Raw genomic sequence first — 14,404 nt, 5'->3', positions numbered from 1 at the left:
GATGAAGTTACTGTGACGTCTGAAAGACTTCCGCTTCCAGCGCTACGAGAGCGGAACTCAAGAGCTGATTGGCCCGAGTTGCGAGATGACCGCTTCAATATTGAAATATTTCAACTCGGGGCGAAAATTGCGCCGCTGTAAACACGTCACCCCAAACGCCCCGCCCGGGAAAATATCGCTTCTATTGCAGCCACACGCATCTGTACGTTGACTTTTCATGGGATTTGGTCACGAAAAAATAGTTTTGCTTTTGGTGTGAACGCACCTGAAGACACTTTGGCAAAAAGCGGCAACTAAATGACATGTAATGTTAGTCTCTCAGCCTCGACCTGACGTGCACACCATCAGAAATGGAGGCCAAGGTGAGTCCTAAGCAGCAGTCATCCAGATGCAGTTCCTGTTCACATTCTGTGCGGCTACAGATATATTATGGACCTAGTTATGAAGGAGTTTGATGGTCCGAAGTTTCATGTAGCCTACAAAACATCAATACGTTATTTCTTCCATGGTGGAGGGCGGAAAGTAACTGTTTATGGCAATAAGCCACACCTCCTCTCGTGCACATCTGGCACAACTCGTTGGAGTAAACTCAGCGATTAAAAAAACACGAGAAGCAGCTTTTTTGTACGAGACTGCAACATGATGGAGTGTGATTGGCAGTCCACTGCATACAAATTTACCTTTACAATAAACACACATTCTTATGATCATGTCTTTCAAACTATCCTGAGCCACATAATGTGGCAGGACACATTTGGTCCACGGGCCTCGAGTTCACACTAATGCAGTAAATTTTAAGTTGGGCCTGGCTGAGAAGCATTGCATCTGAAGACAATCCAAAAATGATGCTTACAGTTACAACTATTTTATTTTAATGTTTCACAGGAATTAGTTAACTCTTAGACAATGTATTGTATAACATTTAATAGATTCATAAATTTTAGTTCACAGTATGGACACTCGGTACTACACCTGAAAGTGAAGAAGAGATGAACATTAGTACTAGTTGCACAACCTAGTCATCATTAGGACAAATACATTTCGTCAACATACCTTGACCCGATTGCGGCCGCCAGCTTGGCGGTTAGCTAGCTGCCTGAAGCCTCCATGGGAAGAAGCTGGTCTACCAGCCTGTCCATAACCAGCCATCACAGGATTGGGGTCCTTGACGCTCTGGGGGGCTGCAAAGTCACCAGTGAGGGGCTCCATCTGCTGCTGAGGACCGGGTTGGCCGTCTCTCACGTAGTGAATGTCTTCCCAGTAGTCTCTGCCCTGCTCGTAGCTGTTGCTTGAGTGAGTGACTGTGCCTGGAGGATACTGGCCGGTCAGGAACATGAAGTCAAAGTTAGGGTAAGGGCCAGAGAACGGGTCAGGGCCCCAGCTTTCACCGAGGTTGCCTTGTTGCTGAGGTTGGCTGGTAAAGCTTTGGCCAGCATACTCTTGCTCATAAAATTGTGGTGGAGGCAGCATGCCTTGTTCCTCGGTCTCCCTCTCGTTGTCACCATGCTCAAAGCTTGTCTCAAAATGGGACAACTCTCCAGCCTGGTACATTGGCCCCAGTGGAAACATTAGACCCAGGTCCTCAGATAAACTGGACACAACTGGAGTGGCAGCAGACATGTCCTCACCTCCAGAGAGGCTGGGAGGAGCCCAGTTCACATCTGAGAACAGGAATAGAGACCAGTATGAAACTCACTTTTGTGCAAAACACGAGTCAAGCCAAGACTTACAATTATTGCCATATTCAATAAATGAGTAAAGTCACAAATTGCCATATACCGTCTACAAAATTCTAGAGTCTCAGAACAATAAACATTAGATGTTCACCTTGAGGGCCAGGTTGAAAAGCAGCTTCTGGTAGAGCTGCACTGGCAGAGTTACTCCTTACAACAGGTTCTCTGTATCCTGAGGACACCGGTCCAGAAGAGCTGGAGACACCAGATGGTCCTGGTCTTCTTTGACCAGTGGGCTGTGGTCGAGCATGATGAGATGGTGTGGGGATCCCTGTAGAAGGAGCTCTTTCAGGAACAACTACTTCAGGAGAAAACTCTCCAGAAGGCTCTTCCTGGTACGAGTCCAAAGTAGAAGCAGCGTTTGGGTAACCGCTGCCATAAGAACCAGGATTAGAGCCTGGGTACAAGAAAACACAAGTTAAAGCAGAAGTGAATTAATTTGAAACATGTTTTACCAGAGTGGATGATACTTTACCATAATTGTAAGGAAAGCAGCAAATGTCCACAATCAGCAGAGCAAAGAGAGAAGCCCTGAAGACATACAAATATATTTTCAACAAGTGTTTCCCAGTAAACAGTAAACAGTCAACCTGATCAACCCCCCGCTACTTACCCTGAGACAAACCGTGCAGTCATCATGATGGAGGACAATGCATGAAAAGGTGTCTAATGTGAAGGGTTATAAGAGTAAACTGAGATCAGAACTGACCAATCAGAGCTTAATGATTTAACGACATACAGCTGCTGGTGTACTTCTCTCAGTAGATGATCAAGCCTCAGCAATTACAAACACAAGCCAATATTGTTTCCTGACCGGCCAGTATCCTCCAGGCACAGTCAGTCACGCCAGCAGCAGATACGATTAGGGCAGAGACTACTGGGAAGACGTTCACTATGTGGGAGACAATGCTCTCAACAACCTTGGAAAAAGAAATCCAAACATCTGTATACAGTGTGGCTCAAAGGGGGACAAATAAAGGAATATCATATATCATATAAAGCAGGCAACATTAATACATTGTATGTGGAAGTTTCTTTAACACTACCTCGGTCTTTGTCTTTGCATTTTGAGTTTTTGTATCCAACAGCCAAAATATTGTATTGTGCTTTAATGGAGAAACTCTGAAGCACCAACTGAATCAAGAATACCCTCTCAGGCTGCAAGGCCATAGAGAATAATGTAACTGAAGGCCACCTCTCGGCATGCATTTCAAAAAGAATGTATCATGATCCTTTACAGACTACTTGGAAAATAAGTTACCCAAAGAGCTTTGTACTTTTTCTACAAATGTAGTTAATGCACACCAAAATAATGACCTACATCCATACATATATATTTGCCTCTTTAGCTAAATATCTTTTGTTTCACTTTTTGTGTCCTTATCGTGGAAAACATGTCACATGTCACTCTACTCTTGAGCTAATGGGTGATACTAATTTAAAGCTTCCGGTTTTACTTTGAAAAACTCACCTTTCTTTCAATTCAGACAACTTCCCTTTCTGCCCGTATGTGTTTCCTCGGTCGGCACAGTCCTTATGAGTTGTATCTGTCCCTCGTTATCACCTTCTTCTCTTCCTTGTGTACTTAGTTGCTGTGCTCCCCTTGTCTGTTGTCAGTTTGACTTTGTTGCATCTTGAAAATATTCTTCAGATATTCTATTGTACATCTGCTAATTACAAAGCACCCAGCTGCTGCAACGAATTACTTGATGCATTTTAATTATTCTCCCTTACTGTTACAATTTACCATACTGGTGAAGCTAAGTTATAATAATGGTAGTTTTTGTATTTGACAATTAATTCTGTGATATATTGTAGTTGGTGAAGTTTGAAACATTGCTAATTGTGGTAGACAAATACGGGTATTTAGTGCTGGAGAGCTTAAACACAACAATTCAGGAAGTTTCATAGTGAAACAAACCCATCTCTGCTCACATGGTGGCGCCAACAGACTGAACAGCCCAGGTGTCGTCTTCTATTCACATATTGAATTTAAACACATATTCAGATTCTTAAATAATTGATTGTGTTTCTATTGCTTATCAGACTTCGTGAGGTGGCACTGCTGCAGCCTTTAAATTAATCCAGGAATACTCTGAAGGCAAATTGTTTATGAGAAGTTGTAAATGGGTCCAACACATTGGATGATTGTAGTTATACTGTATGTAACTGAATTGTAATTCATTATAAGACGAATGAAAATGTACATAAATCATTCAATTAGAATTGTGTATTTAGTGTTTTCAGCAATAGATGAAATAAGGGGCATTTGGACCTGCAGGAGGAAGCATTCAGAGAGGAGCAGCGATACAAGCAGACTCTGTTTGTTCAAATATACTGCCATACTATTAATGATGTCAAATGCAGTATGAGGGCCTGGCCACCCTTTTTACATACCATTACATGTCATTTAGCAGACGCTTTTATCCAAAGCGACTTCCAATAAATACATTTCAACCTAGAGAATGAACCAAGAACAACAAGAACACAGGAAGCAACACTTCCTCAACTCAGTCGAACCACAAAAGCACCACAATAAGTGCCATCCCAGTGCCACTGAAGTGCAAATCTGTGTTTTAATCCAGATATAGTCGGAAAAGATGTGTTTTCAGTCTCAGGCGGAAGATGTAGAGACTTTCTGCTGTCCTGATGTCAGTGGGGAGCTCGTTCCACCACTGAGGAGCCAGGACAGCAAACAGTCTGGATTTCGAGTGATTAGCTCGAGGTGCAGGAGGCACAAGACGATTGGCTGTTGCCGAGCGGAGCGAACGTGCCGGGGTGTACGGTGTGACCATATCCCGGATGTAGACGGGGCCCGATCCGTCTAGAGCACGGTATGCCAGAACCAGTGTTTTGAAGCGGATGCGGGCAGCCACCGGTAACCAGTGAAGAGATCGAAGGAGCGGAGTGGTGTGGGTGATATTCGGGAGGCTGAAGACCAGTCGAGCTGCTGCATTCTGGATGAGCTGCAGAGGTCGGATGGCCTTAGCAGGTAGACCAGCCAGGAGGGAGTTGCAGTAGTCAAGGCGTGAAATGACCAGAGCCTGGACCAGAACCTGTGCCGCCTTCTGAGTAAGAAGAGGCCGTATTCTCCTGATGTCGTGCAGCATGTACCTACAGGAACGCGTCGTCGCAGCGATGTTGGCCGTCAGGGAGAGTTGACTGTCTAGTGTCACCCCGAGGTTCCTGGCAGTCGGGGGCGGGGCCAACACAGAGCTGTTGAAGGTGGTAGTCAGGTCATGGGTCGGGGAGCCTTTCCCTGGAAGGAATAGTAGCTCAGTCTTGTCAGGGTTGATTTTCAGGTGGTGAGCAGACATCCACTGAGAGATGTCGGTCAGACAGGCAGTGATTCGCGCCGCCACCTGTGTTTCGGCCGGTGGAAACGAGAAGATCAGTTGGGTGTCATCAGCATAGCTATGGTAGGAGAAGCCATGCGAACGAATGACAGAGACGAGAGAATTTGTGTACAGAGAGAAGAGGAGGGGACCCAGGACGGAGCCTTGAGGAACCCCAGTAGTGAGAGGACAAGGATCAGACACAGATCCTCTCCATGTTACCCAGTAAGTGCGGTCGTTAAGGTAGGAAGAGAAAAGCGCGAGTGCAGTGCCTGAGATCCCCAGTTCCTGAAGAGAAGAGATAAGGATCTGGTGGTTCACGGTGTCAAATGCTGCAGAAAGGTCTAGAAGGATAAGGACAGAGGAGAGAGAGGCTGCTCTAGCAGTGTGAAGCTGCTCAGAGACAGCCAGGAGGGCAGTCTCTGTCGAGTGGCCGGCCTTGAATCCAGACTGGTGAGGGTCAAGAAGGCTGTTACTGTGGAGATAGGAGGACACTTGGCTCAAGATAGCTCGCTCCAGAGTTTTGGAGAGAACAGGAAGAAGAGAGACCGGTCTGTAGTTGCTGACTTCAGACGGGTCAAGCGTGGGTTTCTTCAGGAGAGGGTTGACTCTCGCCTCCTTCAGAGGGAAACAGCCAGTTGAGAGGGAGCTGTTAATAAGATGGGTGAGGAAGGTCAGAAGGTCAGGAGCAATAGCCTGGAGAATGGGAGACGGGACTGGGTCAAGGGCGCAGGTGGTCGGTCGAGCGGAGGTCACCAAGCTAAGAACTTGATTGGGAGACAGGGGGGTGAAAGAGGAAAGAGAGGGAGATGAAGAAGTTAGTGTTGGTGAGGTGATAGAAGATGGATTAGCAAAGGAGGAGCGTATGTCGTCTATCTTGTTTGTAAAGTAGTCGACAAAGTGGCCCTTTAAATGAACTGTAGCTGAATTGTGTGTAATCCCTCTGGTTCTTCATGTGGAGGTATCTGGTCCTTCAGTTCAAATGCAAAGAAATGTGGGGACCTGTAAAAGGATGACTGGCCATATATGTTTGATAAACCATTTGTTCATGTTTCACTTGTGATAAATCAACGTTACTATTTCACAATGTCAACAAGTCTTAGCTCCCCACTCAGTTACCTTTTGTATCTAACTCTTAAAACAATTTAATGACAACAAACTGAATCTTATGACAATGGTTTAGTTCATTTTCAATTCAATTCAGTTTATTTTGTATAGCCCAATATCACAAATTACAAATTTGCCTCAGAGGGCTTTACAATCTGTACACGTATGACATCCCTGTCCCTGGACCTCACATGGGATCAGGAAAAACTCCCAAAAAATTGAAAAAACCCTTTCACAGGGAAAAAAGGGAAGAAACCTTCAGGAGAGCAACAGAGGAGGATCCCTCTCCAGGATGGACAGAAGCAATAGATGTCATGTGTACGGAAGGAATCATTACAGAGTTACAACTCATTCAATGAGGATGACAGAGTGTATGAATAGTTGGTAGTAGGCATGGACCACAATCCAGACCTCCATGATCCATCAGGCAGATGGAGATATAGAGAGGAGGAGTGGGCGGGGCATCAGCAGGGCCATGGCATCAGACCCAGCCAGGTCCAATGGACCCTATGAGCGGTGAAGTCACAAGGACTCTGGTGAGGAAGCAAATTGTCTTATGGGGTTGAAATGTGCTTCTATTGAACTCAACAAAGTCATCATTCCAGCTCTGGCTCCAACCTTTTCAGCATTATTCAACTGCCAGTGGATTAAACTGGTTAATTTAATCAGACTGGTCCAAGCAATGTCACTTAATCAGTCCCAACTCTTGTTCTACAATTTCATGCTAAAATATATTAATATAAAAAAGGGGGCAAAGTAAGAAACAGTCATTGTTCTTCAAGTCCAGTTAGTGGAGAATTACATGTTTTTGTTATGTTATGCTAATTAAGATCCCCTTCTCAGAAGATAATTGATAAGACAAAATTTAAAGATTTCTCTCAAGAAGTTGGTAAGCATTCAGGAAAGTCAAAAATCACAGCAGCATCCCGGCTTGAATCCCGTCAAATGGTGTCTCTTTACACATTTTACTTGATTACTGTTAACAGTATCTTAGCATTTTTTCTGTTATCCTGAATTCACACAGATGTCCATCTTTTTTAGATCATGTTTTGAGCTTTGTGTCTGTGGGGTGCAACTCTAAGATGTCTTTTAAGTGCTTTTGACATTTAACGCAAGTGATATTCTTTTTATTATGAAACTGTCGGTGCAGAACATACTTACGTCAACATGTTCAAAAGGTAACTATTCTCCTTCCGGCAGGGGGAGCAACACCTGTGTTGAGTGGCTATGCCAGGTTTCCTTACCTGACAAAGCCTATATCATATTTTACTTTGTGGATTACACATTTAATATATGTGTCTCTTGATTGTACGGTCCACTGTTTCTGTACTCAAATGTCCTCGCTGTGGGATTAAAAGAGTCATCTTATCTTTAAGAGCTTGAAGGTGCAACACCAGTTCACCAATGTTATGAATCTGTTGGAAAACATGTCCTTTAGTGGAGCCGTATTCAGATGGGTTCCAGTTGCACCTTCATGCAGGCCTCTAATCTTTGGCACCCATTAATCTACAGGTCAGTTAAGGTCATGAGCTCAGAGTCAGAGATGGGAAATTAATCTCTTTATACAAATAGCTATAGATTACAGCTCGATTTGGTTTCTACAGATTGCAGTTGACATGAACACTCCCTTCTGCCACCATCACCTCGGTTTGTTTTGACCCTGCACTACCGTTTTGAGCACGGCTGGGATCTTTAATTTGATATCTATATCAGAAAAGTTAAAAGCCCACTAGTACAGAATTTGACCTTTGAACAAGTGGACATTCAGTTGGGCGCACTCTTACCATTGTGTGAAAAATATATTTTCCAATTAAGTTAATCCAGCCAATTGGGTTTAAGGAAATATCAAAGAAAGGGTACGTTCAAGATGGAAAAGCTAAATATAGCCACATCAGTAACTGGTAGTCTTTTTTGGATCAGTTACAATATTTTGCTTTCCATTAAGCAGAAATTCTAATTATTCAGTCGTCAAACTGAAATGCTACACCAATGCAACATCACGTGTTAAAAAAGTAAGTAGTTTAGGTTAGTTGAATACAAATTTAAATTAAAACTTGCATTTAGAGCTTGTTAGTTTGCAAACATATTGTACATTGAGTTTGGAGCCTGGCATCTGAAGACAATACCAAAATAGTTCCAGTAAATCAATGTTTAGCACCTTTAAAGGAATTAATTAAATAAGCTTGACAATGTATTGATAACATTTACATATTAGTTGACTAAGGATACACACAGAGTATGAAGCAACACATAACCAGCAAGCTTCTCATCCAGTACATCAGCCTCTGTTGGTCTCCCAACACATTTGAAACCACACCTTTGAAAGCTCCCACAGGCCTCTTCCCAGTTTGTACTGGTCGCTTCCCACAACAAACGAGAGCCTGTCCAGGCAGCAGTCATTTTAAAGCAATGTCAATTCCTACATGTTATTTTATTATATGCAATATCCTAAACTGTCAGTCAAGTAGATGCATGCAAAGAGGAACAAGCTGAAAACAAGTCACAATTGTTTCAGTAACCAGTCAACTAAAGAAAACAAACCTACTTAGCATTGGAAAATATTTTTATTAAAGTCATAAATATTAGTTCACTGTATGGACACTCAGTAAGACACCTGAAAGTGACGAAAAGATGAACATTAGTACTAGTTACACAACCTAGTCATCATTAGAACAAATACATTTAGTCAACATACCTTGACCCGATAGCGGCCGCCAGCTTGGCGGTTAGCTGGCTGCCTGAAGCCTCCATGGGAAGAAGCTGGTCTACCAGCCTGTCCATAACCAGCCATCACAGGATTGGGGTCCTTGACGCTCTGGGGGGCTGCAAAGTCACCAGTGAGGGGCGCCATCTGCTGCTGAGGACCGGGTTGGCCGTCTCTCACATAGTGAATGTCTTCCCAGTAGTCTCTGCCCTGCTCGTAGCTGTTGCTTGAGTGAGTGACTGTGCCTGGAGGATACTGGCCGGTCAGGAACATTAAGTCAAAGTTAGGGTAAGGGCCAGAGAACGGGTAGGGGAACGGGCCCCAGCTTTCACCGAGGTTGCCTTGTTGCTGAGGTTGGCTGGTAAAGCTTTGGCCAGCATACTCTTGCTCATAAAATTGTGGTGGAGGCAGCATGCCTTGTTCCTCGGTCTCCCTCTCGTTGTCACCATGCTCAAAGCTTGTCTCAAAATGGGACAACTCTCCAGCCTGGTACATTGGTCCCAGTGGAAACATTAGACCCAGGTCCTCAGATAAACTGGACACAACTGGAGTGGCAGCAGACATGTCCTCACCTCCAGAGAGGCTGGGAGGAGCCCAGTTCACATCTGAGAACAGGAATAGAGACCAGTATGAAACTCACTTTTGTGCAAAACACGAGTCAAGCCAAGACTTACAATTATTGCCATATTCAATAAATGAGTAAAGTCAAAATTGCCATATACTGTCAACAAAATTCTAGAGCCGCAGAACAATAAACATTAGATGTTCACCTTGAGGGCCAGGTTGAAAAGCAGCTTCTGGTTGAGCAGCACTGGCAGAGTTTCTCCTCACAACAGGTTCTCTGTATCCTGAGGACACCGGTCCAGAAGAGCTGGAGACACCAGATGGTCCTGGTCTTCTTTGACCAGTGGGCTGTGGTCGAGCATGATGAGATGGTGTGGGGATCCCTGTAGAAGGAGCTCTTTTAGGAACAACTACTTCAGGAGAAAAATCTCCAGAAGGCTCTTCCTGGTACGATTCCAAAGTAAGAGCAGCGTTTGGGTAATCGCTGCCATAAGAACCAGGATTAGATCCTGGGTACAAGAAAACACAAGTTAAAGCAGAAGTGAATTTAACTGAAACATGTTTAACAGAGTGGATGATACTTTACCATAATTGTAAGGAAAGCAGCAAATGTCCACAATCAGCAGAGCAAAGAGAGAAGCCCTGAAGACATAAAAAGATATTATCAACAAGTGTTTCCCAGTAAACAGTCAACCTGACCAACCCCCCGCTACTTACCCTGAGACAAACCGTGCAGTCATCATGATGAAGGACAATGCATGAAAAGGTGTCTAATGTGAAGGGTTATAAGAGTAAACTGAGATCAGAACTGGCCAATCAGAGCTTAATGATTTAACGACATACAGCTGCTGGTGAACTACTCTCAGTAGATGATCAAGCCTCAGCAATTACAAACACAAGCCAATATTGAATATCTCAGACAACTACAAGAATGTATTGAGAGTTTGGTACATTTACATAACTGATGTATTATATTTATAATGCAAACAGAAACAATGGAAATTGTCTTCATGCAAAACAACTGTTAGACATTGGCACCAACTCCAATTATGTAAGAATGCAATTTATGACCATCACGAAAACATTATCAAGAACACATTCAAATATATAATGACAGCAAACATTTCAACAGGATATTTTGTTCAGTTCATGATTTGGGAAAAATGCTTCTCCACAACTTCATAATGTTAAATATGTTATCAAACAATAAAGTCTGATATAGGGCAAAACTGTGTCGCTGGAATCACAAAGTTGTGAGAGAATGTTTGAAGAATGTCATGGATAATGGCTGAATCCAACTGTAATAGATGTTTGCACGGGTCTTCTCCGGTTAAGGAGATGGTTTAGACATTAGACTACTCACAAATTGAATTGTCTTGTGTCTAAATAGAACATAATTTACCGACATGTCAATCTAAATACATACATCAAACAACCAATAGATTGGAGTCGGAAGTGTCATGTTTCCTTATATCACGCTGTCAATACTTAAATGGATCATGTGCACACTTAGTTTCTGAGATGTCAATATTAGCTTGTATTTGTAATTGCTGAGGCATGATCATCTACTGAGAGTAGTTCACCAGCAGCTGTATGTCGTTAACTCATTAAACTCTGATTGGCCAGTTCTAATCTCAGGTTACTCTTATAAGCCTCCCCATTAGACACCTTTTCATGCATTGTCCTTCATCATGATGACTGCACGGTTTGTCTCAGGGTAAGTAGCGGGGGGTTGGTCAGGTTGACTGTTTACTGGGAAACACTTGTTGATAATATATTTGTATGTCTTCAGGGCTTCTCTCTTTGCTCTGCTGATTGTGGACATTTGCTGCTTTCCTTACAATTATGGTAAAGTATCATCCACTCTGGTAAAACATGTTTCAGTTAAATGCAATTCTGCTTTAACTTGTGTTTTCTTGTACCCAGGCTCTAATCCTGGTTCTTATGGCAGCGGTTACCCAAACGCTGCTCTTACTTTGGACTCATACCAGGAAGAGCCTTCTGGACAGCTTTCTCCTGAAGTAGTTGTTCCTAAAAGAGCTCCTTCTACATGGGTCCCCACACCATCTCATCAGGCTCGACCACAGCCCACTGGTCAAAGAAGACCAGGACCATCTGGTGTCTCCAGCTCTTCTGGACCGGTGTCCTCGGGATACAGAGAACCTGTTGTGAGGAGAAACTCTGCCAGTGCTGCTCAACCAGAAGCTGCTTTTCAACCTGGCCCTCAAGGTGAACATCTAATGTTTATTGTTCTGCGGCTCTAGAATTTTGTTGACAGTATATGGCAATTTTTGGCTTGACTTGTGTCTTGAAAATGTTTTACTTTATAACCCTAACCTTCGAGTCCTGTTCTCAGATGTGAACTGGGCTCCTCCCAGCCTCTCTGGAGGTGAGGACATGTCTGCTGCCACTCCAGTTGTGTCCAGTTTATCTGAGGACCTGGGTCTAATGTTTCCACTGGGACCAATGTACCAGGCTGGAGAGTTGTCCCATTTTGAGACAAGCTTTGAGCATGGTGACAACGAGAGGGAGACCGAGGAACAAGGCATGCTGCCTCCACCACAATTTTATGAGCAAGAGTATGCTGGCCAAAGCTTTACCAGCCAACCTCAGCAACAAGGCAACCTCGGTGAAAGCTGGGGCCCCGACCCGTTCCCCTACCCGTTCTCTGGCCCTTACCCTAACTTTGACTTCATGTTCCTGACCGGCCAGTATCCTCCAGGCACAGTCACTCACTCAAGCAACAGCTACGAGCAGGGCAGAGACTACTGGGAAGACATTCACTATGTGAGAGACGGCCAACCCGGTCCTCAGCAGCAGATGGAGCCCCTCACTGGTGACTTTGCAGCCCCCCAGAGCGTCAAGGACCCCAATCCTGTGATGGCTGGTTATGGACAGGCTGGTAGACCAGCTTCTTCCCATGGAGGCTTCAGGCAGCCAGCTAACCGCCAAGCTGGCGGCCGCAATCAGGTCAAGGTATGTTGACTAAATGTATTTGTACTAATGATGACTAGGTTGTGCAACTAGTACTAATTTTCATCTTTTCTTCACTTTCAGGTGTAGTACTGAGAGCAGATTTCGGTCTACAACGCCTTGATAAAATAAATGTTGTAAAATCTCAGGTTGGGTGTTTGCTTGGCTTTTTTTCTTGTATCTGATTGTGCACTCGACTTGTACATGTTAAGAAAATACCTTCAGAATTTCATTCAAATATTGACGCATTTGGGCTGCACAAATCTGTACTGCTCATAACTTTGTTGAACCGTAACATGCAATTAAATGTAGTTGTAGTGATATGAACTTAAATTATGTACTTTAAATACATTCTACCTCTGCTTAAAGGGTTGTTTTTATCATAACCTTTTAAATGTAATTTTTAGAAGCAAGAATACTGACTTGTCATGAGGCTACATAAATCTGTCACTAGGGATGGGTATCGTTTGGTTTTTTTCCCGATACCGGTTCTTTTAAAACGATACCAGTGCCTGAACCAATACTTTAAAAAAATAAAACACACTGAGGACATATTCCCTGTAGAAGCCGTTATGATGGAGCACTGACAAACAACGGATATCGGACTGTTAACAGTGTTAAGTTCTCTGATCATTTTGAAATAAGCACCTGCAGTGTTGAACAAATAATAAGTTTCCCCCCCCTTATATTGCAGTCGTTACCTTGCACCTACATCTGTCTGATACATAAATTACTTTGTTCTGGTACGCGATCAGTAAAGATAACAATTGTTTGAGTATATTTGAATAAAATTGGGAACAATCATACTGCACGTTGCTGGCTGTTTCTCCATTTCATTTGTATCAACTGTATATAATTAACAATAAGGCCTTTGAGTAGTGATGGTGAGATGAAGCCTCATGAGGCATCGAACCACTTCAGCCAATTGGTTCGAGAAAGGGTTCATTTCTCGAAGCTTCATGTGCTCACGACACCCCCTACTGGCCAAGTGCATAATCACAGGCAGCTGTATCTGAACCACAATGTGATGCATTGAATTGTCTTATGGCTGCTGGGAATGACTAAGAATTACAAAAACTGACAATCATTGCTGTACATAAATTATCACATGTGCATAATAAAATATTTGTTGAATGTATTCTGTGTGTAAATGTTCCCAAAATGGTAGGATCATATATGGCAGGTTGTGTAATGTTATGTCACTTTAGGAAAATGGCATAGGCTTAAGCAGGCAGAGGACAGTGAAAGTGCTTGTGTAACTAGGAAGTGGGGACTGAATATGCGTGTGTAACTTGGACAGTGATGTACAGGACAAGGGACATTTTATTCATTTTTTTCAGAAATACCAGTTTCTCAACAGTTCCATCTTATCACCTATCCTTCCCTCCTCACTCTCCTAACTCTCCAAACTATCTCTCTCTCTAAATTCTCCAAACTCTCAACCAACAACCCACATGTTGAATGGAGCCTGAGGGGTTTATATTGCTGTCAAACCTCCCGGCAATATCTGAACCACTTCCCGGAGCAGTCACGTGGTACAGCCGGGCAGCGAGGCTTCGGACGTCATCATTTTTGGCTCCTCCCCTAAATGAAGCAAGCCTCGATACGCGCTTCAAGGAAACGCCCCCTCCATTACTCGACACATGCTTCGAAGCGTCGGCACATCTCATAACAACACTACCTTTGAGTCAAATGGAAATCAAAAAGGGAGAATATTTATTGTATATTATACATTGGCATATTTTCACTATCAGAAAAATGATACAATATAAAGAGAAATATTGAGAAGGTTTGTTGAACATGTATATAATTGTACGACTCAGTAAATAAACTAACATTACTGTACATACATGAACATACTGGATTTTATGCGACAAATTACATTTTAAAGCTTTTAGAAGGATTATTTCTCGTTCAGCCTGAAGTGTCAGTCTCCTCCTTGATTTCTTGTCAGCAGATGATGCAAACAGTGGATGACAGCTTCCTGT

General features: G+C 43.3%; 1 protein-coding gene across 1 annotated transcript; it reads right to left on the bottom strand.

The window, feature by feature from the left end:
* Positions 1–4,252: 4,252 nt before the first annotated feature.
* Positions 4,253–9,374, bottom strand: LOC130209312 (uncharacterized). Its single transcript, XM_056438872.1, has 3 exons — positions 8,945–9,374; positions 5,291–5,550; positions 4,253–5,095 (listed from the first exon to the last, which is right to left on the bottom strand). Exons 1-3 carry the CDS (start codon positions 9,372–9,374, stop codon positions 4,310–4,312), a joined length of 1,476 nt encoding a protein of 491 aa, XP_056294847.1. The 3' UTR covers positions 4,253–4,309.
* Between the last annotated feature and the right edge of the window lie 5,030 nt (positions 9,375–14,404).

This window comes from Pseudoliparis swirei, chromosome 19, assembly GCF_029220125.1.
Source record: "Pseudoliparis swirei isolate HS2019 ecotype Mariana Trench chromosome 19, NWPU_hadal_v1, whole genome shotgun sequence".
In the NCBI taxonomy this organism is placed as follows: Eukaryota; Metazoa; Chordata; class Actinopteri; order Perciformes; family Liparidae; genus Pseudoliparis; species Pseudoliparis swirei.
This window is presented reverse-complemented; position numbering and strand designations above follow the sequence as displayed.

Bases quoted from the DNA above. Each gene is read 5' to 3' on its own strand.
- LOC130209312 (XM_056438872.1), bottom strand. From the start codon at position 9,374: ATGTACCAGGCTGGAGAGTTGTCCCATTTTGAGACAAGCTTTGAGCAT. The intron at 5,551-8,944 runs GTAGACCAGCTT...TGTCCTCCTATC, and splicing joins GGCTGGTTATGGACAGGCTG to TCCACAGTAACAGCCTTCTT. The intron at 5,096-5,290 runs GTAACATGGAGA...GCCGAAACACAG, and splicing joins TTAACGACCGCACTTACTGG to GTGGCGGCGCGAATCACTGC.